This window comes from Astyanax mexicanus, chromosome 20, assembly GCF_023375975.1.
Source record: "Astyanax mexicanus isolate ESR-SI-001 chromosome 20, AstMex3_surface, whole genome shotgun sequence".
In the NCBI taxonomy this organism is placed as follows: domain Eukaryota; kingdom Metazoa; phylum Chordata; class Actinopteri; order Characiformes; family Acestrorhamphidae; genus Astyanax; species Astyanax mexicanus.
Window position 1 is genome coordinate 30,023,054 of NC_064427.1, and position 24,941 is coordinate 30,047,994.

Here is a 24,941-nt window from a genome sequence, read left to right on the forward strand (position 1 = left end):
GTGTTTGTGTGTGTGTGTGAAAGAGAGAGAGAGTTCTGTTGGTCTGGAAAAAAAATTGCTGTGGCATTACTGTATTATGGATGGGAAATAATGAGGGGATAAAAAAGACACACACACACACACACACACTGAAGCACATTTCAAAGACAGATCAGCACTGACAGGTCCAGCTTTTATAGCGATATCCTACTGGGGCTTCACACACCCTATATTCTTCTACAGCCGAGCAGACAGAGCAAAGGGGTTCGGTGGGGGCGGGGACGGACGAAGAATTTGGTGGTTAGACTAATGCAAATTTAAAAGCCAGCCTATCGCAAAGTTACACTGATTGAATGAGTGGCATTTGGCTTTGCCTTCTTTGTGGATTACCACCCTGAGGTGAGAAAACTAATGCAGAAATGGCATTTAAAAAACTGAGAAGAAAAAAAATCCAAAATGTGGATAAAAGCATATTAGATCATATTTTCAGTGACAGCAAATGAATAACACACCAAGCAGGAGTTGTTGGAATCGAAGGAAACTTCTAAAGCTCTGAAAACCTTGAATATAATCATAAGGAAGATGGATGATCACCAGCCATCAAACCAACCTAAACTGCTTGAATTTCGGCACCAGGAGTAAAGCAGCATAAAGTTATACAAAAGCAGTGTGTAAGACTGGTGGAGGAGAACATGCCAAGATGCATGAAAACTGTGATCAAAAACCAGGGTTATTCCACCAAATATTGATTTCTGAACGTTATGAATATGAACTTGTTTTCTTTGCATTATTTGAGGTCTGAAAGCTCTGCATTTTTTTGTGTTATTTTAGCCATTTCTCATTTTCTGCAAATGAATGCTCTAAATAAACAAATAAATATTTTTTGGGAGGGGAATTTGGGAGAAAAGTTGTCCGTAGTTTATAGAATAAAACAAACAACAATATACCTTTAAATAGCAAAATCAGAGAAACTTTTTTGATTACTGACTGACTCACGCAATATACATTAAACATAACGCATTGAGATATAAATGTGCGTAAATTTTTTTTTTTTGACAGTTTCAGTGATAAGGCTAAACGATTTGTCGCTTAAAAAGAACAATAGGGGTCCCTATTATTATTCCTCTACCTGGTGGTCAGATTGTGCCACTGATTAGCCCAACCTTCATCTTCAAAGTCAGTGGGTCTGTGGAGCAGGCGGCTGGCTGCCTCCTGTCGGGCGGGGCACAGAAAGGGCACCGGCGGGAGCTGGAAGAAGAGCCGGTGGTTCTGGCTGAAGGGTGTCTTTGTTCCCCGCTAAGCGCACTCTATAACTGGGTCACGATTAACAGAGGCCCTGGTGGAAGGCTGCTGCGGGGCCGGCTCATCTCCGGCTGCGCTCGGCAGGCCCCGGGGCCCTCTGAAGCAATGGGGGCAAATGGGGGGCCTCGTTCCAGCCGGATTCTGCTTCACAGTGCATTAGAAACAAGCTTGCTTCAAACCACCCACTCAACTTGGGCATGTGGGCACAAGCTGGCCAGAGGCTGTTTACAGTCTGAGAATGTAGCCGAGCGCTAATTCGAAATATTAGCAAGGCTAACAGGCTAATGATTAGCGGGTGATGAGTGGTCAGGCAACAGTGGTTAACAAGCAGTTTTTCTCTGCCTAATTCAAAAAACAGCGCTGAATTTAACTAAGCTGCAGTCTGACCTTCTTGGACCTTAGAAGTTAGGGCCAGCGTGTGAGCTCCTAGCTCGAAAATGAGTAAAATAATAGCTTCAGAATTATTCACAAAAGTTGATGAAAAATAATTAGTCCAGGACTCGAGAAGCTTCATGCATTTTCATCAGTTTTCAGCGATTCCCATTTTAACTCAAAGAGTTAAATGAAAGCAATGCTCATTATGTAAGGCCAATTAAAATAAAAAGAAGTGCGACCAGCATATTTGAAAAGTGTGGTCACACTCCGTGAGTCATTTCAGTAACACTTCAGTATAATGGGGGCCTCATAGAGGCTGTTTACACCCTGTATTAACGTGGGATTTGGGTGATCGGATCAAGCTCGGGATTCACTTAGCCCCACAAAAGGTCAGGTGTAAAAAAGCATCGCGATCGGATTACGATCAGCTCATTAAAATTACAAATTTTATGCTAGTCTAACATGTACTGTACCAGCCAAAAGTTTTGGACACACTCTTTCACTCAGTGTGTTTTTTTTTAATAGTCATCCAGGCTATAAAGGAACACATAAGGAATCATGTAGTACACTTTTGGGTAGCTCTTATCTGGAGTCTAAGGGTGTACTCACACTAGGCCCGGTTTGGTTGAATCGTGCCGGAGTACGGTTCGGCCCCCTCCCCACTCCCCCGCAGGCCTGCACTCACACTGCGCTAAACGATCCGTGCCCGAGCACGCTTTCGTCATCAACAGGTGACTTTTGTTTTGAAGAACAGTATGCGCGCGCAAAACAATGGAGTTCAGGATTGTACTGTTGTTTTTGTTTATCTGGAGTCGTTTTGGGCGTGCAAATACGCAACTGAACCAGAGATTCATTGATTGTGCAACACAGCGATTTACTGCTAATCGTGCTGCACGTGTAAGAAGGTTTTTTTATACAAGCAGCAGACGTCCAGGGAGAAATTTGCAGCTTTACTCGCGGACTACAATTCACGTTTATCAGTAAGGTAAGAGACGTACTTGCTATATACATAAATAGTGACCAAAGGAGCGAAACATAAAACTCAAGTAATAATAAAATGTGTTTGTTGTTTAGGACTTGTAGATAGTAGTCCTAATTTATTATGGGTAACACTAACCATTATGGTGCTCTTTAGAACCCTTAAAAAAAAATATTATATGCAGAATTGTGTATAAAACGTCCTCCGTTTACAGTAGCATCGCATCACTGACATCATCTTGATCCGTGCCCAAGTGAACCTCTCCAAGCGGGCCCGGGCACGGTTCAGCGTACCGTGCCCGGGCACGGTTCGGAGCGATCACACTAGCCAAACGAACCGTGCTTTGGGAGGTAAACGTGCCCGGGCACGGTTCGGATTGCCTAGTGTGAGTACACCCTAACTTAGAGTCTTGGTCTTCCTTTCCTGGGGTGGTTCTGATGAGAGCCAGTTTCATCATGAAGTTTTTGATGGCCTTTGCGACTGCACTTGAAAATACTTTCAAAATTGACTGAGCTTCATTTCCTAAAGTCATTTTTTTACTTAGTTGAGTAGTTCTTGTCATAATATGGATTATAATATGGAAAAATATGGAACATTACTCAAATAGAGCTATTCACTGTATACCACAAACTCTACATCTTTACAACTTTACAACTGGTGCTCTCACACACTTTAAGAGGCAAGAAATTTAAGTAATTAACTCTTGAAAAGTTCAGCACAGCTGTTAACTGAAAGCCATTCATTCCAGGTGACTCTACCTCAAAAAGCTGGCTGAGAAAATGCAGCCAAGGGGCTCCAAGTGGTCCAGTGGTCTAAGCGCTGCCACTATGATCAGGAGATCGCTGGTTTGAATCCTGTTGTTCATGTATTTTGCCTTCGGCTACTGGAGCTCTGAAGGGTGATGTCAATCAGCACAAGGCATCTGTGAGCTGATGTATCGGAACTGGGTCACTTTCCTCTGAGCGCGCTGTGGTGCTACTCGGCAATTCGAAAAAAGGTGGTGGCTGACTTCACATGTGTTAAAGAGGTCCTGCAAAGAGTGTAACCAGTACCTTTCCTGAACTCACACTCCAACAGGAGTGCAAACACTACTCCAACAAGACAATGCTTGTCCACATACTGCTGCCATCTCAAGAGCTCGCCTTGCAGACACAGACACTATGCAGTTAATATGCATGGTTGGGAAGATGGCATTTCTTTCTTGACTGAGTCTTCTGGATTCTCTATTCTGCATAATGAATGAGCTGCTTTTTATTTTTTTTGTGCGTAATATACATCAGAACTTAAAACTCAGAAATCAGGTCAAGAGCACTTAAAAGTATTGCTAACAAGCTTCCAATCACATCACAGACAATAAGTGCACTGTTTTTTAAGGGCAACGCTGAGAGTCTGAAGCTTTCCACCATGCTGAGAAGACCTAATGCTGAAATATCCCACACGGGGCATCATCAGACAGCTAATTTTCATTTTCCATGCTATAAATATGTGATGTCAACTCTAAGAAGATCAACAGAACTGTGTAATTCTGTCCAAAGAATTTCTCGCTTATAACTCAGTGAAGCTTAGAGAAACAAGCGGAGCTGTCCAACTGATCTACTTAACTTACTTTAAGTTGCACTTATTGGTCCAATACTGCAGTCAAATACAGTTACGTGCCAAACATTAAAGGATAACACTATGTAAACTGTTTGTGAAGTGTTACGTCAGTAAACAGCTTGGGAATGCCCACATCTGTGTATAAGTTGTGAGGGGTTATCTTGTGAACAAAACTCAGTTAAGTTAAATAAACTTAAAATTTTATATATTTACAACTTATCTGAGTCAAAGCAAAATGATAACTTGACCAAGTTAAGTTGAGGAAATAAATATATATTTTTTTTCAGTGTGTACTTTGTTACACTTTGTTGACACCTCTGCCACATGGAATGAGACTCAAAAAGTCAATTAACTGGTTTATCCTTGAATTCACAACAAACAGTTGGATCATCTAAATGTATCTACAATCTTTTGAACATATAAATGTAAAAAATGTAAAGATTACTTGCTAGGTAATTACATATAGATTAGAAAAACACATAATCTTTCAGTACACTAGCAAAACAGCCATAACAAATACACAAGCCTCACTTCTGCCAAACATATAGAAATGATAAAGCCACTTGTGTACACACTCCTTACGCTGAAGAGCAAGATGAAGCTTCCTGACTAAAGCTGTGAAGATCACTGCAGAGCTAGAGGTGCTCTGTCTGCTTCCTAAGCACATGAAAGCAGAGTTCAACTGAAGACAAAGGGACAGAGAGGGAGAGAGAGAGAGAGAGGATGAGATGAGAGATGAGAGGGGAAATGGGGTGAAGGAAACAACGAAAAGAATGCTCCAAAAGAAAGCTCCACTACAGCAACATTATCGACCCAGCTCCGTCTCTCCAAAAGCTACGGAGCTCTGAAAAAGCCCCTGAAGACTCTTGAGCCTCTCCCTGGATATATCCCCTGTGTTTTTAAGGAAAGCGGGGCTGCAGGAGATCAGTAAAATATGTCCCTCTATGGTGCACTCCATGGTCCATTTGGAGGAGTGGACTGCTCCACTACGTACAACTGCATTATTGATCTAAAGCTCAGGTTTTCTGATCCCTCGGCATCCATCCACCCACCCGTCCACCCACTTTCTCGAACCCTTCAGCTGCTGCCCTGTAGTGAGAGAATTAGGGAGAAGTGGAAGGTAGTGGAACATGTGAGGAAGAACTAAAGCAGTGGAAACATGTCTTGCCGTGCATTGCTTGGTACAGGAAGTGTCTAACAGTCATATAGAAGACTGATGGCCCTATCATACACCCTGAGCTAGACGGGTCACGATGCTCTTTGCTATCTTTGCAACAATCTGTCAACTCTCTATTTTTATTTTTAAGTTTAGGAATAAATCAACACTGATGGGGATGTTGGTCTGCACTGTAAAAAAAAAAAACATTTAAGTCACTCCAACTTAAAATCATTTAGCATCTAATTTCCTGGCCTTTTTTCAGTTAGTGCAACTGTTACACTCCCCGAGCCCAGGGTCAGTGTAAGCAAATTAAACACCTGTAAACAGGGTGTAAAGGATGAGACACGAGGAAACGTGGCTTGTCTGTTCAGCAGCTTCTCAAGTCTTTTTTTTTATTAAACAACATCAGTTTCTTATTTTTATAGTCTCTGTCTCGTGTTTTTCCAATATTAATTACTGGTATCAATAATATGAATTGAACATACAAGAAAAGAATATAAAATATAGCCGTACATATACATATAGACACACTCATATATAAAATATACATTTAACACAAAAATATATGTATATATAGATACATCTCTTATACTACATCATGAATTTCATGTATACTAAAGGCTAATGATACTTTATAGCCCAACTGGACATATTCCTTCGTACTAAAGGCTTAATAGGACATTCCTTCTGGACATGTGTAGCTGTAGCTTACTTGGTGATACAGTGCAATATTTAAACACTTTTAGAGCATAAAGTTAACACATAACACATCAGCAGATACCCATTTTATGTGTAAAGAGCTTTACAGAAATATATATGTTGTGTCTGTAAAAATATATTTATAAAGTCACACGAGCAGAGAGATAGTTCAGATGCCAACAGGCTAACATGCTTAGGAAAATATCTAGAGGACAAAAACACACTAGTAATACAAACTGAGGTAAGTAAGACTAACATACTGCCTTTTAACTGTTATTAGATAAAACATATAATCAAAAACAGGCTAATTTTGCTGCAGTTTTAATTTATACAACCAAAGAACCATAAAAAAATAATGAAAATAAAATGCCAAGGAGTATTGCTTTAAAACACGAACACTAACACAGCCACCATTTTCTGATCTCCGACACCATTTTCTAGACAAAGGTCTAACATTTATAAACTTCTACTGTGCTCAAACTTAACTCATATGTAAAACAATATGTGTTTATACAGTCTACAGACCGACTGAGTGCAGATTTTGTGTACTTTTAGCACATTTCTCACCTGTAAACAGGGTGAAAAGGATGAGACACGAGGAATCGTGGCTTGTCTGTTCAGCAGCTTCTCAGAGCTGCTAGCTGCAGTAGTTATTAAACGCCACAGTGCACCCTACAGGACATCTCAGGCAACAACAGCATCTGATTTGAGCTCTCACAGCAGAAGTTCATAAGGTAGCAGAATTAAATAAAGAAAAAATAATAATAATAACAAAAAAATAATTACAAATGTGACCATCACTTTGTGGGCGTCACACAACTTTACGGCTCATTTGTTTTCTGCACTTGCAAAATTAAGTTGTCTTAACAATCTTAAATGTTAAATGAGTTTATCATTGTTCTTTTATCATTATCTAATATTTTAAGTTGGCTATATATATAGTTGCGGTAATTAAAAATTGCATGCTAGACTGGCCAACTATGCTATTTGCATATTGGGCGTGTCCTCCCATCTCTTACTCACCATCAGCGTGTAGTCATTCTCCACAGGCTGCATTCTCTTGAGTTTTATTTATTTGTTACATAATAAGTAGCTTCCTGGGTTTAGTCTTAAAGGCTGTAAGAGCAAGTTTCTATGAGCCGGTTGGGTCCAGCTGATCATATTTGCTTTATTGTATATGATTAACAGTAAGACATGCTGTTAAAAAAATAAAAATGAAAAACAATGCTAAAACTGTTCTTCTAAATGTGTTTTTAAAGCAGCTGAACAATAAATATTATACTGCACAGGAAAATAGCAAATTACAAACCTTAACTAACTTTATTAGATAGATAGATAGATAGATTACTCTATTGAGTAAATATGCAGGGGTTTTCAACTGATGATGGTCACGCTATTTGCATATTGGGCGTGTCCTCCCACCTCTCACACACCATCAGTGTGTAATCATTCTCCACAGGCTGCTTCACTTGAGTTGCAAGCAATCTTATCAACATCATGGGAAAACTCCTAAATAGCTGCACAGTAGATCCTGTTTAACTAAAGAGTTAAACTGAGCATGTGCAATAGTGCAGAGTAGTTGGCTTGGTGTTAACTAATGCTCAACTGCAATTTGTAAATTTTGCAGACAGATTGTTTATTTAGGCTGACTTCTAATAATAAGCTTAACCAAATTAGTTGAAGTGATTAGTTTGCCATAGTTTACAGTGGAATTTAAAATTTCTGGATAAGCTGATTTAAAAATCATTTTAAGGAAAGCAATTGAAAGTTTTGTTTTTACATTTTGACTTGAATTCTGATGGCCTTTAGCCAATTCTGGTAAATAAATGTCCTGTTGTAAGATAAAAAATAAGGATTTTTATTTTCTTTTATTGTTTGTTGTAGTGACATAAAAAAGCAAGTGCTGTTTTAACACCTGACCCAGACTAACCCAAACTAAATATATTCCATTAAACACTAAAATACAAAAGCTATTTTCTTGTAACTTAATTATCTGTATTAAACAACTTGATTTTCCCATCCATTCGAATTCTCCCATCTTTTACTCACCATCAGCGTGTAGTCATTCTCCACAGGCTGCTTCTCTTGAGTTTTATATATACACTACTCACAAAAAGTTAAGGATATTTGGCTTTAAGGTGAAATTTATGGAAAATGTGAAAAGTTCACACTACAGTGATATCATATCATAAAGGATGCGCTGGTGATTTTCTCAAATCAAACAATTTATTGAAACAAAAGTTAACAACAATGGTGGGTAAACCCCATTAAAAAAAATTAAATGTCTCAATAACTTGTCATGTGCCCGTGAGCATCAATTACAGCTTGACAACGACGTCTCATGCTGTTCACAAGTCGACTTATTGTCTGTTGAGGCATGGCATCCCACTCTTCTTGAAGGGCAGCCCTCAGGTCATTGAGGTTCTGGGGTGCAGAATTTCAGGCCTCTACAAGGCGACTCAGCTGATCCCACAGGTTTTCAATAGGATTCAGGTCTGGAGAAAGTGCAGGCCATTCCATTTGAGGTACACCAGTCTCCAACAGCCGTTCCCTGATGATGCGACCTCGATGAGCTGGAGCGTTGTCGTCCATGAAGATGAAATCAGGCCTGTGTTGTTCATGTAGGGGTACAATCACTGGATTAATGATGTTATTCAGGTAGTACGGGCTTGTCACTGTACCATTCACAAAGTGTAGGGCAGTTCTGTACCGACTGGACACACCTGCCCACACTGTAACACCGCCACCTCCAAAAGCTCGTCTGGTAACAACAGTGGCTGATGCATAGCGCTCTCCAACATCGTTGCCGGCCATCATTTCTGCTCAACGTGAATCGACTTTCATCAGAGAATAGCACTGAGGCCCACTGGTCCCTCGTCCAGCGTAAATGCTCCCTTGCCCATGCAAGACGATGATGCCTGTGCCTGGTGGTGTGGTCAGGTACCCTTGCAGGTCGTCTAGCACGCAGACCATGCTGATGTAAACGGTTTCGAATGGTCTGACGTGACACTTGAGTGCCTCTCACCTCCCTTAAACGTGCCTGGAGTTGAGTGGCATTCATCATCCGGTTTCTCAGGGCATTGTTCACAATGTAGCGGTCATCAGCCTGGGATGTGGCCAAAGGACATCCACTTCTACGCCTTTCTGTGACTCTTCCAGTCTCTCTGTATCTCTGTTGCAACCTGCTGATGACACTCTGTGACACTCTAAGCTCAGTGGCCACTTCGGTCTGAGAACGTCCCTTTTGAAGCATCGCAATAGCAAGGTACTGTTGATCTATTGTTAGGTGTCGTCTTGGTCTCATGATGTCAAAATGTGAACAGCATGATGAGGACAGCTGTTTAAACACCAGCTCTAATTGAACCAAGACATTTATTGGTCCATTCGAGGATCAAACACCTGTTGTGAATTTTGCCGTTAAGCTCCTCGTTAGAGAACAGCAACTTGTGCAAAAAGTACTGAACCATTTAACAGTTGGACATTTGCATTCAAAAGCTTAGAGTAGGTCACATTAAGTTCACCTGTAAAGGTTTAAATTAATTTTAGGCTCGTCCTGAAATTTCACCCTAAAGCTGAATATCCCTAACTTTTTGTGAGTAGTGTATGTGTTACATGCCAGTTAGCTGCTTGGTCTTAGTGTTGAAAACTAGAAGAGCAACTTGCTATGTATTGTGTCACTCAGTGTGACTATAGACTGGTTGGCAGGTCATATTTGCATTATTGCAATATTTTATGCAAAAAAAAAAAAAAGAGTACTAACTTTCTTCAAACTTATGTGATTTTTTTTAAGTCAGCTGAAAAAGCAGTATTGTACTGCAACTAACATTATTAAGTTTATTGTTAAAAGTTGGTGTACCCTAGTTGAGGCCAAGCCAACTACTCTGCTCTACTGCACATGCTCAGTTTGACTCTTTAGATAAACAGGGTCTACAGAGCAATTATGAATGGGGTGTTCACCTGATGTTGGTCATGCTATTTGCATATTGGGCGTGTCCTTCCACCTCTCACTCACCATCAGTGTGTAGTCATTCTCCACAGACTGCTTCTCTTAGAATTCACATATGTGTTATGCAACAACAGTCTGGTGTCAGTGTTGAAAGCTATAAAAGCAGCTTACCGTGTTTTCTTTTGCTGAGTTTGTATAGACTAAATGCTGTCTAGATTCAGCTGGTTGTATCTGCACAACTGCAGATATATGAGCAATAATTAGACAGCTAAGTAATAGTCAAGAATTCTCAGTTACTAACTTATCTAAACAAAAATGTAGTGTAGTGCCCATTATGTGTGATAGATGTTTTTGTGTAGTTAATATAAAAATATCTGTTTATGGTGACAGTTACTAAGTTCATGCTATTTAATAATGCTTTCTACTAATTTGCCATACTTAAAATACTTTTTGGATCAATGTAATTCTACAAGAAGTTTACACAACTCAGAAAGTCTACTGCAAACTGTTGCATTGATTTTTTTTTTCTTTTTTTTTCTAGTTTTTCCCATTTTCTCCCCAATTTACACGGCCAATTACCCAACCCACTCATTAGGACACCCCCTATCACTAGTGATGCCCCACCACCAGGAGGGTTAAGACTAGCACATGCTTTGACCGCTTCTTTTCGAGCTGCTGCTGATGCAGCATTGCTGAGCAGTCAGCACGCTTGGAGGAAATCGCAGCGACTCGGTTCCGGTACATCAGCTCACAGACGCGCTGTGCTGCAGACATCACCCTAGGAGTGATGTGGGGAAAGAGTGCCATCTACCCACCTGGAGGGAGCAGGGCCAATTGTGCTCCCTCTAAACGCCGGCAGCTTGATGGCAAAGCTGTATGAGCTGGGGTTCGAACCTGCGTCATAGTGGCAGCGCTGTAGACCGTTGGACCACTCGTGCCCATTGGAATTTTTTTTTTTTTTTTTTTTTTTTTTTTGATCCAAGGCTTTATTTTTTAGAGTCTAGGGTTACACTGCTAACCTGTAAGTTGCTTACAGTTTTTCCACACTGTATACACACAAAATATAGAACTATGCACACAAACTCAAAAACGCAAAGCTCATATGTCAACATTGTGACTTCAAACTGCTAAACTGCTGTTCTCATTCAATTATCATTCTAAACTCCAGATTTGCAAATAGCCCAGGTAGCCCAGGGGGGAATCACTACACACTGATGGTGAGTGTCTGTCAGAAACTGTTGGACACACCCAGTATGCAAATAGATTGTGACAGAAGCCAATGGAAAAGAAGCTGCCAATGGCAACAGACTAAACTCAGTTATTATAAGTTGGTTCTACTCAAAGATCTCAGTTTGAATGTTATATATATGTGCCCACAAATGTTCAACTAACTCAAAATATTTGAGTTAAGTTTAGAAATATCCAATTTTACATAAAACAGACTCAAATCATTTGAGTTCAAACTATTTATGGGTTTACAGTTTGAGGCTCCACTAGTGGAACTGACACACATTTGCCAGTAGGCCATCTACAAAAACTGGAATGAACCAAGACAATCAAAAACACCCTTTTGTGATGTACATACGAGTTTCCAGCTGGATAAAAAAGAAGCAAATGTATTTCCCTTTCTTTAAAATATATAAAATACATACTTCTGAGAAAATGTTTACCATGAAGGACGTCTCATCCTCTCCACAAGAGTGCAGCTCTTGCATTTTACGACTTGTATTTGAGTGTGCTCATATTGAAAGCTTTCGTCATTGTTCTCTTCGCTGTGCGCTGTGAGTGGCTGCTTGTATAATGTGAATGTGACGCACTTACTATTGCTAAATGGGACTTTGTAATGAAAGAAAAAAGAGTGTAGTGCAGCATAGTCTCAGAAGTGGGAAGCTTTAATGGTGCCATTTTCAGACTTTTATAGGAAAGTTTTGAAACTTCTTATTTTTTAAGATTTATTTCTGATTTTCTCACATTTTTTTCCTACCCAATTTAGCCAGACCAATTGTCCCACCCATTCAGAAGTTACCCATTTAGAAGCTCATGCATAGTCAGCACATGCCTCCTGCCATACATGTGAAATCAGACTCTGCCTCTTTTCAAGCAGAGGCTTTTGTAGCATTACTGAATACCATCACAGCGCACTCGGAAGAAAGTGCAGTGACTCGGTTCCAATACATCAGCACACAGACGCCTTGTGCTGATTGTCATCACCCTAGGAGTGATGAGGGAAAAGCTATCCTACTATCTACCCACCCAGAGAGAGTAAGGCCAATTGTGCTCTCTCAGGGCTCTAGCAGTTGATGGCAAGCTGCATGACTGGGATTCAAACCAGCAATCTCCTGATCATAGTGGCAGTGTTTTAGTCCACTGGACCACTTGGCGTCCTACATTTCTATTGATGCTGAAAATCAATTGATCAATTATTTAATCTGACAGGTGGTTCATTGACAGTATGTAAAGTGTTGAAAAGAATACTATACAAATAAAGTGTTACCCATTGATTCAATGATTGATTGATTGATTGATTGGACTGGTCTGGCCAAACAATGCTCAGATGTGGTTTTACTACCCTGTTTACAACCCTGCCTTTTTTCCTATAATTATTTAACTTATTTCTTATTTAATCTTTCCAAAAATCATTTGTAAGATAATGCAGCATATTCTTAAATATATTTTTAAATAAATGAGGAACGTTATGAAACCTGAAGTTGATTATACCTGGGGTAATATTCTCTGTGACTTTATTCCCGTCCGGAATGACCAAATACGTGTTTTTCTCCGATGTTACCTACTGTTTTTCGCTGAACTTTGGTCATAAGGCAATTTTATTTCGGCACAGGATGTACATCTCTGAGTTTCGTCACCTTCCATTTAATAAAATAGCTTTTTGTACATTGCGATGCACCATAATTAAACAACGGTCGCATGTTTCCATGGAGATCCACGTAAAAACAACAGCGAGTGGAAATGGAGGAGCTACTGAATATGATGTGACGTGAGCGAGAAAGCCTAAAAACTCACTGGTCCGCCTGTTTTTTCAATTGCAGATGGGATTCAAGAGTTTTATCACTGAGTAGAAGTGTGAAATATTTTTCACAGACATCCCCCTGAGAAACTAATCTTTTGAACTTAAATTAGGGTTTTTTTACTTGGATTTCCTAATACTGTATAGATACTGTATACCCTATTATACTGCTGAAAACAGATGGTTTATTGATTCTGCTGCGCACAAACAAACAGACAAAAAGGCAGGCACTGCACAACATTGCCCCGGCCTAGAGAATAATCTCAGTCTCAGAGAAATGAAAGGATACTTCCCAGCATGCTGCACTGCTACTCTGTAGTGGCTGAAGCTGGCGCTGGGGTGGAAGTTAAAGATGAAGAGCAGCTTCGCTCGCTCAAACACGATGACCTTATCAGCCTGATCCAGAGTGCTGACCACGGCCTGCGGAGACAAGAACACAGCAGTGTCTTAACCGAGTCCAGTGTCACGCAACTCTAATCCTCCTCCTACATCAGAGAATGAAGCTCGTATGACTGATCGCTCAGCTCTGCAGCTGAAACCTCATTAATTATCCATGATGAACAGCTCCCAGCTGATTAACAGATGGTTAGAAAGGTGAGCTTTACATTGTCTGCACAGGGACACAGTCCGTACGGATGCACACAGTGTGTATGTGTGTTTTACCGGGCCAGAGCTCAGCCAGCCATACTTGTCCTCTGTCTGGTTCATGTCGCGGTCAAAAGCGTAAAGCTGTCGGTAGCGCAGGTGCTCAGTGTCCACCAGGTTGTACTGACGGCGGGCGTAGCGGTAGCTCTCCTCGTTTCCTTTCCTGGGGAAGTCCAGCCATTCTGGATGACCAAACTCATTACCTTTAAAAAATACAACACTTTATTAGTTATACTGGAGATTTTATTTACAGATAATGGTAAGGGCAGACATGTTAATCAAATCGAATTAATTAGAGGTAATTGAGATGTGACCTCTAGTTGTTTTAAGTCTGTTTCACATAAAGTTAGATATTTCTAAACAATGCTCAATTAAAATAAAAAAAGTGGGCACATATACATTCAAATTTTAGAGTTGAATCAACTTGTTAATAATAAGTGCGTTTGAATCTGTTGCCATTGGCAGCTTCTTTTCCATTGGCTTCTGGCACAATTCATTTGCATACTGGGTGTGTCCTCCCATTTCTGACCCACACCCTCAGTGTGTAGTGATTCCCCCCGGGCTACTTTAGGTAATAACGTATAGCTCATTTGCGGTGGTTAATGGCCTGGTCTCTGTGTTGTTGGCTCTAAGAATAAGCAGAATTTTCTGAGCTGCTGACTTTTTGTGTTGGCTGTGCTCTTAATATTGTTCATTTTGTACCTGTTTTTTGTAAATTAATGATTTTGAAAAAAGACTGTTAATGCTTTTGACTGTTAATAATTTAGATTTTTCTGGTGGTATCACTTTCATTTAGATTCTTTGGCTATAAAACAAATACAATATGCATATGTTGAGTGTAAACAACTTTTAAATTAAATTGAATTAAGTATCATTTATGGGAACATATACATTCAAACTGAGACCTTTAACTTATAATAACTGAGTTTAGTCTGTTGCCGTTGGCAGCTTCTTTTCCATTGACTTCTGGCACAATTTATTTGCATGCTGGGTGTGCCCCTCCTGATTCTGATACTCACCATCAGTGTGTAGTGATTCCCCCCAAGCCACCTGCTTGCATGTACTAATATAGGCTGTAAAAGCAAGCATTATTTTCTGAGCAGTTAAATCTGCTCTCTGTTTGCTACACTGTTGATTTCGCTTAATTTTCTTTCTTCATTTACTTTTTCATGAGCATTTTGAACAGCTTTTTCTTAACTGAAATCAAAGAAAAGACTAAACACAAATTTACTTACCTGATCATAACATCCACAGTAGAATTATTTTACAACGCAACTGATTAAAAAAATAAAAAAATGATAAATTTAACTTACAATTTAGGAATAATAGCTAAAAGTTTTTAGTCTGATTAAAATAGAACTTATCCACACTTACAGTGTGGAATCTGTAAAAAGCAGCAACTATTTTTCAGCATCTATAGAAACTCCTTCAAGATGCTTCAAGTGAAAACTAAAAATAAAGCCTGATACAACAATGTATCTCAAACTGTCTTTTCCTTTCCTGTCAATGGACATATGACTCTTCAGAACTTCAATTCCCAGCGTGCATCTGACAAGATCATGTGTTCAGATTGAGCTGTTGTTAATTTCCGTGTGTATTTAAACCTGTTTGTTTGTATTGTTTGTTGCAAAGTATTTCCACTGTTAATCCAGTGACATACTCAGCATTCTGATTCTGTTTGTATTGGCTCAGGTTTTTTTTCTCTTTTGTCTCGTAATTGAATTGGCTCTGAACTACAGTATCTGTTTATTTTGTATCTGGTTTTCACCATCGCCTGCATTATGATTGCGCTCTCATTTTTTTGCCCATAGTATGAAATATAGTACTGAAAGCATCTGACTCCAGTCTGTAAATCATTAAATTTACACACCACACTGACACAAAAATTGCCTGATCTATAGTATAAAAGGCGAAGTTCTATATCGGGAAAAAGCTAATAATCTCACGCTTTTTTTTTTTTTGTAGATAACGTGCATTCCTGCTTTTCAGCAGCCCCGCCATTCCTTACAGCATCGTACAGTGTTCCAGCTCTAATTGCCACCTTTAACTACCCTTAACATCCAGCTAACAAGTGCTGCCTGGATAAAGACAGTACGGCACGGCTGATTTAAAAAAAAAAAAAAAAAGAACTTCAAAGCTTCCGACTGAGGCGAAGAGTATGTTGCGAGAAGGAGGGAAAGAGAAGAGAATAAACAAAGAGAGAGAGAGAGACAGAGAGAGAGAGAGAAGATTCGAGGAGCACATCAGGGCCATCAAATCCCTGGGCTTCTTCTTGAACTTTACCTTATGTGTGGGGGGAAATTATGCGGCGAATGCGGTTCCTTTCTCCCTGATAGAGTCGTATTATGTGTCAGCTGGAAGAAGACAGGACAGAGATTAAGAGCAGAGGAGCGGAGAAAGACGTCGGCACAAAGCGGCGTGACAGCTCTGACTCCATAATTAAGCAGAGAAAAGCAGAGATGACCAAAAGCTTGAAGCACCTCTCATCTCCCTCCGCTGCGCATCCCAGCAGCCCCTGGTTTGAATACAGACACGCCGATAAGAGCCGTCCACCTGCCCATACATTAAGACCGCCTTCAATTATTCATGCGCTAGAACACAGCGGCTTGTGGGTCAGCATTCCAAAAGAGCTGGGCTGAAAGTGAAGCTCTGCACTCTTGGCCTGTTTAGATGCAGCGTCGCTCTCCCAACGCAACTTTGCTCGGCTTTGGAGCCGTCACTCACACGGGGTCAGGCTAAATCTGCTCTTTTTTCCTCTCCTCCCTTCTGCCGCTCTATCTGAAACACGCCCGAACTCACTCCATATTGTGCGAAGGTGATTTTTAATAGACCTGTAAGAAATGTTTACCTCTCACTATTGACTAGGCCTTGATTGACAGATCAAAGGCTGAAAGAGCGTCTCCCAGAGGTCAGATCGATGCAGGTCCGTCGTGGCTCTGCTATGCGGGCTCTGTGGTGGAGCGCGCTCTGTTCGGCTCTCTGGGCAGCCTGGAGCTCATCACAAGTCACCACAAGAGTGACAGGAAACCTGAGGAGATCCGACAGCGGCCGGACACGTCGGACCACAGCTGTGGCCATCTTTCATCTCCATTCTTATGCAGGTGAAGAACTGCCTACTGCCTACTTCTAACTGATTTAAAGGAGAAATCTGGTGTGAAATGGTGAATGGTGTATTAAAATGTAATAAAAAGTACTTACCTTTGTTAAATAGCCAACCTCCACTCCATACCGCAGCTTTCTGAGATCCAATATTTTGTGCACTTTGCCCAAACAGGCTTCTAAAATGGATGAAATGGGGCATATTCTTGCCCCTGCAAATTAATAAAAGTAGCTCAAAGTACAATGAAACTGAAACACCTGTCATTTTAGTGTGGGAGGTTTCATGGCTAAATTGGAGCAGCCTGGTGGATAATCTTCATTAATTGCACATTGCACCAGTAAGAGCAGGGTGTGAAGGTTCAATTAGCAGGGTAAGAGCACAGTTTTACTCAAAATATTGCAATGCACACAACATTATGGGTGACATACCAGAGTTCAAAAGAGGAAAAATTGTTGGTGCACGTCTTGCTGGCGCATCTGTGACCAAGACAGCAAGTCTTTGTGATGTATCAAGAGCCACGGTATCCAGGGTAATGTCAGCATACCACCAAGAAGGACCAACCACATCCAACAGGATTAACTGTGGACGCTGTAAGAGGAAGCTGTCTGAAAGGGATGTTTGGGTGCTAACCTGGATTGTATCCAAAAAACATAAAACCACGGCTGCCCAAATCACGGCAGAATTCAATGTGCACCTCAACTCTCGTGTTTCCACCAGAACTGTCCGTCAGGATAATAAATTATTGTGGTCTAAAACCAGGTGTTTCGGGTTCATTGTCCAACCCCTGTAGCTCGACACTTCATTGGTAGAATCTGAAGAGCGCTGACATTTAAAACGAGGTATTAACACATTTAAAACTGCATAAGAAGTTTTTTAAAAGCCACTGTTTAAATCTCATAGCGTAGGAAACTCTCTGGGAGCCGCCATCTTAAATTTAAGTCACAATAAGTCAACCATCGTGCACAAACAAATAGGTAGGATAGTTGATTAGACTGCAAAATTAATTTCTTGGAAATGCATGAATTCTAGCTGTTGCTGAAAATATCTGTTTACTGTTGATATTAGAATGCAAAGAACCAAAAACAAATTACATAAACATTGTTTCCTATTCGTGCTCAACGGTTGACTTATTGTGACTTTAAGATTAAATTTAAGATGGCGGCGCTATGGGATGTAAGCAGTGGCTTTTAATAAATAATGTTCTAAATGCCTCATTTTAAATCTGGATTTCATATCTGGATTCTAGCAATGAAGTGTTGAGGTATTTTGAGCCTGAAAAACTGTGGAAAAAGCTATTTATCTATCCCATATTATCCATTCTAAAAGCCTGTTTGGGCAAAGTACACTAAATACTGGATCTCAGAAAGCTGTGGGAGAGAGGAGGTAGGATATTCAAGAAAGATAAGTACATTTTATCACGTTTAAATACACCCAAAGTCCATTTCACACCAGAGTTCACCTTTAAATAGAGGGACCCCTCAAGGAAATTGGCCATATGACACTTTTCTAACATTATAATGACTCCAAACACACCTTTAGGAGGCTGAAGGTAAGGATGATGGACTCGTTTGAGCACCTGTGGGGCATCCTCAAATTTGCAGAAATTTGAGGGGAGCAAGGTGTCTCACATCCACCAGCTCTGAGATTTCCACAGATAATCAGAGAAATTATTTTTTTCATATAAAACACTGTGTGCTGATCTGCTCCAGTGCATGCTCATTATACAATTTTCAATGAGGCCAAAATAAAAACAAGGCCCGGCAATTATTTACGCTTCATATCGTAAGGTTTAATACGGCTCGGTGGAGCGGGCTCTGTATGGCTCTGTGGGCAGCTTGGAGCTCATCACAAGTCCAAGAGTGACAGGAAACCTGAAGAGACCAGACAGCTGCTGGACACATCGGACCACAGCTGTGGCCATCGTTCGTCTCTATTCTTATGCAGGTGAAGAACTATAAACTAAAGATGTTCTCCTGCAGCAAGATAGTTTTGAATGTGCGGTTCATTGGGAGAAGCATGAATGTCTACATGTGAATTTTAAGCAGGGCATAATCTATCCCCTCACTTCAGAAATTGGCGACATGGCAGTTTTCTTACGCAATAATGACTTTAAACACACCTTTAGGAGGCTGAAGGTAAAGGTGATGGACTCATTTGAGCACCTGTGGGGCATCCTCAAATTGGCGGAAGTTGAGGGGAGCAAGGTGTCTCACATCCACCAGCTCTGAGATTTACACAGATAATCAGAGAATCATATAAAACACTTTCTGTAATAAATGACAACAGAGCATGCTCATTATAGTGGTAAATTTAAATAATGGTAAAATTCCACATGCCAGTTTTTTTATGATACATGATAATGACTCCAAAGGTGATGGACTCAATTGAGCACCTGTGGGGCATCATCAAGTGGAAATTGGAAGGTCTCTAACATTTACCAAATCTGTGATTTAAACAATTAAATAGTAATAACTGTTTATATAATGGCAATTCATCATATCTGCCCGCATAAACAAAGCACGAAACACTGAATGAATGAAAGTCTTTCTACTGCGAGACACATGAAATCTGATCTGCCCACAGAGCATGCTCATTATACAATTTTCAATGAGGCCAAAATAAAAACAAGCCCCACCGATTCTCCACGCTTCATATCGCAAGGTTTAATATGGGTCATCTTTGAAGGTTCTTGCCCTTATGGGAGAAAAACAAGCAAAATCCAGCAGTGAAAGATTAAGCTGTGTGAAATATGATCAGTCTATATTGCAGACTCAAGATGTCAATTGTCGTGTAATTAGGCAACACAGGTAAGCTAGGGAAAAACGCAAGAGTAGGGTTCATCGCTGAAGACAACGTGAACACACACACACACATAGTGTTCGCTTTTAAGATTTCAGTAAGCCCATAATCTGATCTGACGTGTTGTGATGTTTGAAGTCAAGTTCCTCTTTGGTCACTAGCGTGGGCCCAGAGATCCTGGCGAGCAGCAATGGGATTTAAACACTTTGCATAAAAAGCCCTCCAAATGAACTCATGAATAAGAAATGGGCCTCCTTTCTTGCCTCTCCATCTCTTTCATGTGTAACAAGCTGCAAGGTGGAGATTAGATGCTCTTTGAGTTCCGTGTCAATTTTAAGCCAAAGACAGAACAGACCTCTACTCGCCTCCGCTGTCTGAGGTAGAGTCACTTCCAGACGAGTTCCAGAGTCGAGTCAGAGCCGAGTCAGGGCCGGCCGCACTCTCTCAGACCAGTCTGCATTTCTGTGAGCAAAAGAACTCAGGAGTCATGGCTTTTTAGTTTGACCACACAAAAATGAGACATGGTTTTAATGGTTTTTCACACAAAAAGCTGGGAAAAAGACTGTAAACCAACAATCTTAAAATAGTGAAAGGAGTTAGAAAGGATGTGGGTGTAAAAGAGCTTTATTAGGGGTAAACCAAGTCCAAGGGTCATGGTACAAGTAGTGTTGTAGTCAAGACTGCTAGAGCTGAGTCCGAGTCAAGACCAAGACTTTTAGTAGTCGAGTCTGAGTTAAGACCAAGACCAGGAAATACAAAGACCAAGTCCAAGACCGAGACCAGATTAAGATTTAAAAATGAAAATGAAAATTCAAATTCCATTCATTTATATTCTAAAATGTAAAAACACAATTTGTAGTTCTTTCCCTGGTAACATTAGTATTTTAGCTAGCTTGTTGCTAAGGTTAGCTACCTCATCACTAATGGTAGTTCTTTCCCCGGCAGCATGAGTATTTTCACTAGCTCATCGCTAAGATTAGCTAGCTCGTTACTAACTTTAGTTCTCTCCCCAATAACATTAGTATTTTAGTTAGCTCATTGCTACAGTTAGCTAGCTCATCACTAAGGTTAGCTAGCTTGTTACTAACTTTAGTTCTCACCCCAATAACATTAGTATTTTAGTTAGCTCATTGCTACAGTTAGCTAGCTCATCGCTAAAGTTAGCTAGCTCATTGCTAACTTTAGTTCTCTCCCTGAGAACAATAGTATTTTAGTAAGCTCGTTGCTACGGTTAGCTAGCTCATTGCTAACTTTAGTTCTCTCCCCAATAACATTAGTATTTTAGGTATCTCATTGCTACAGTTAGCTAGCTCATCGCTAAGGTTAGCTAGCTTGTTGCTAACTTTAGTTCTCTCCCCAATAACATTAGTATTTTAGGTATCTTATTGCTACAGTTAGCTAGCTCATCACTAATGTTAGCTAGCTCATTGCTAACTTTAGTTGTCTCCCTGATAACAGTAGTACTTTAGTAAGCTCATTGCTACGGTTAGCTAGCTCGCTGCTAGCGTTAGTTATGATGCTAGTTTGCACTTAATTCTTCATGTGCTTTCTTTCTAGATATCCGAAAAAAATTAATAGTGGTCCTCTTGGGTCTTTATGCACTGAAATTCTTATGATTAACTACACAGAAACACATACATACAGTAGTGTCAATTTTCTAGATAAGGTAAAGCCTAGTCTTAGATTTTGCAAATGCCGAAAATCTCTTGAAGATGTCTCTAGATGTCGTGGTCAAAAATACAAAAACAGAAAAGGTCATACACAGAGAAAACAATAACATGGGCAAGATATCCTGAGACCCTGCGCCCTCATCTGAGGACATTTCTGCTTCTCTGCATGGCGGTAATCCCAATCAAAAGTTTCTACAGCCAGTCCAGACAGAAACATGCGACAGGTAAAAAATATCAGTGAATTTTACGTTTGAAACTAGGTCATTTTATTTTCTGTAGAAAGCTAAAATTTAGTTTTTGGAATAATTGGGTCCTTCTGATCCTTCAAATGGAAAGAATACATTTTAAAATGTTAATTTAAGGACATTGGTTTTTTTTCTTCCTATACAAAGAAAATAGCATGTGAAGGAAAGAAGTCTATATAGTAAGGTGGACAGGTGAAATCAATATTCAGGTGATCAGTCATGTGAGGAGGTGAGTGAGTGTGTGATGTCAGTGTCTGGAGCATTCTGGGCAGTGGAGTCTGGAGCTGGGAGATCACTGATAGACAAAGGTTTGGAGGGTATTTGGTGAGCACTAGAGCAGTTTGAAAACATCTATTATTTTTAGTGTACAAAGTATATTTGTGGATGTTTGGAAAATGTTTTGAACTACTTGAGCCAATGTTACAAATCACAGACTTTGCATGACCTTTGTGCAAGATGTACAGTAGATGTGCCAGACGCTGAGAAAGTTTCACTTTAACTGAAAGCGTGATTTTCTCTGAAGCACTCATAACCTCAGGTGGGCGTGGCCACGCTAAAAGCGATCTAGAGTCGGGTCTATCTTCCATCAGTCATACAGCAGAAAGCTGCTGAGGAAGCGATGGCCAGGCTGTGTGTGCGTTTGCTGGTGCACCCCACCGAGAAAAACAGCGCTCTGTAGCCACACATTAACTCAGAGCAGACACACACGCATCCGTCTCGCCATCTGCTCTCCTGCATGTGTGTGTGCACGAGTCTCCATCTGTCCTGTAGCTCCACATTTATATTTAAAGCTCTTCTATATGATGCTTTGATTCAATCTTAAGTTAATAATTCAGGCCCCAGCAGCCGTCTGTGTACAGTTACAGTGTACGAAAGTGAATCATACTGTACAGTGAGATCTCCTCAACCACAAGCCACACATGATGTTCTGCACATGCATAGGTCAGATTCAGAATGACAGCTCATATCTCTCTGCATTTTGCGAGCTACATGTAGTAGCAAATAAGGGATGAAAGCAAGACAGGTAATGCTGCAGGCCAAAGAACCATCAGAAATACTCAAATGTCATGTCAATACCTTTTCAACAGAAGCCAATCACACAACAGCTTTTTGAAGTCACTTTTTATTAAGCCAATCAGTAACCAGTTAGCTGTTATGTTATGTAGCTGTTATGTTATGTGAGTTAGCTGCACATATTTTGTTTTTTTTTTACTGAATCCAATGGATTTTTAAATCCTCTCTAAAAGATTTCAGTTTGTTTTTCAGAGGCACTGATTTTTTCTGAGGTTCTAATATCTGTAATGGCGTTAACATCCCACACACATTTGCTTTATGATAGCTAAAATCAGAGGATTAGGCTAAACCTGGGGAGCTAAAGTTAAAGCTAAACATGGAGAGCTGAAGTCAAAGCTAAATCTGGAGAGCTAAAATTAAAGCTAAACATAGAGAGCTAAGGTTAAAGCTAAACTTGGAAAACTGAAGTTAAAGCTAAAATTAAAAAGCTGAAGTCAAGTCAAGTCAAATTTATTTCTAAAGCACATTTAAAAACCACAAGGGCCAACCAAAGTGCTGTACAATACAGATAGAAGTATGAGCAATAACGTGTAAAAACTAAACAACAATAAGGTAAAAGATAAGTAAATAAAAGCAGCATCAGCAAACAAAATTTAGATTAACCCCGGACATACAGATAAATCATTTGAACTTACTAAAAACATTGAAAGGCCTGAGAATACAAGTAGGTTTTTAGATTCGACTTAAAAACCGTAATGGTGGGAGATGCTTTAATAAAAACAGCCAGACTATTCCAAAGTTTGGGTGCTGCAACGGAAAAAGCTCTGTCACCTTTTGACTTCAGTTTAGAATAAGGCGTCTCCAATAAGGACACAGAAGGTCAGAGATATATGATGGAGACATGCCATTTAAGGCTTTAAAAACAATTAATAAGATTAAAGTCTACTCTGAATTTGACAGGCAGCCAATGCAGGGAGGCCAGTACAGGAGAGATGGACTCCCTCTTCTTTGTCCCAGTTAAGAGTCGAGCAGCAGCGTTTTGGACAAGCTGCAAACGTGACAGAGCTGATTGGTTGATACCCAGATAAAGAGAATTGCAATAGTCCAAACGTGATGTCATAAAAGCATGAGTTACAATTTCCAGGTCCTTAACAGTTAACATGGGTTTGAGCTTGGCAATTTTTCTAAGCTGATAAAAAGCTGCACTGACCACAGAGTTGATCTGTTTATCAAATTTAAGTGCAGAATCAAAAATAACTCCAAGATTTCTAGCCTGATTTCGTACATTTACAGATAATGGGCCCAGGTGATCAGCTATTACTTTTGTGCAGTCTGGATGACCAAAAACAATGGCTTCAGTTTTATCATCATTCAGTTTTAGAAAATTATTAGACAGCCAAAGTTTTATATCCTGCAGACAATTACTTAGTGCAAGCATGGAACAATCATCTCCTTGTTCCATTGGGAGATACAACTGGGTATCATCCGCATAATGGTGATAAGAGATCCCATGCTTTTGAAAGATGGTCTGAAGGGGAAGCATGTATAAGGAAAACAGAATAGGACCTAGGACAGAGCCCTGTGGTACTCCACAAGACATTTCAGCAGAAGATGAAGAAAAATTGCCAAGCCTCACTGAAAAAGCTCTATTCGTCAGGTAGGATGAGAACCACTGTAGAGCTGTTCCCTGGATGCCAACTACACACTTTAAACGCTCCAGAAGGATGTCATGGTTTACTGTATCAAATGCAGCACTGAGATCTAAAAGGATTAACACAGCACACTTTCCAGAATCTGCTCTAAAACCAGATTGAAATGTGTCTAGAAGATTGTTCTCTGTTAAGAATGATGAAAGCTGCAGAAAAATCACCTTTTCTCAGACCTTTGAAAGATAAGGCAATTTTGATATTGGTCTATAATTATCACAAAATGCAGGATCCAGGCTGGGCTTCTTTAATAGAGGCTGAACCACTGCATGTTTAAAACTGTCAGGAACAATACCACTAACAAGGGAACTGTTTATAATGGACAGAATGCTGGGGCCCACAGTATGCAGCACATCTTTGAGCAAAGGTGTGGGTATCACATCCAGGGTACAAGTGGTAGACCTCATACCTAACACTAGTTCAGATAAGCAGGATAGGGAGACTGGCTCAAAATTATTCAGGAAGGCAGAACATACAGAAGAGTCAACAGAGCTAAGAGACCCAGATTCAATATGAGATCTTATGTTGTCGATCTTGGACATAGAAAATGCTGAAAACTCTTTACAGCGCTCAGTAGAGGCACCAGGTATTGCTGCATTAGATGGAGTAAACACTGTATTTATGGTATTGAACAACACTTTAGGGGTGTGGGAGTGTTTTGAAATGAGAGACGAAAGATACTTTTCTCTAGCAGTTTTTACA

At 40.1% G+C, this 24,941-nt stretch overlaps 1 protein-coding gene across 1 annotated transcript in view; it reads right to left on the reverse strand.

Moving 5' to 3' along the window:
* Positions 1–24,941, reverse strand: part of gbe1a (glucan (1,4-alpha-), branching enzyme 1a) — a 209,579-nt gene that overhangs the window by 44,194 nt on the left and 140,444 nt on the right. Inside the window, exons 13-14 of the mRNA XM_022680724.2 lie at positions 13,724–13,908; positions 13,350–13,480 (exon numbers count right to left, since the gene is read on the reverse strand). Of these exons, the coding sequence (XP_022536445.2) occupies positions 13,350–13,480; positions 13,724–13,908 (316 nt within the window). The remainder of the gene's footprint in view (positions 1–13,349; positions 13,481–13,723; positions 13,909–24,941) is intronic.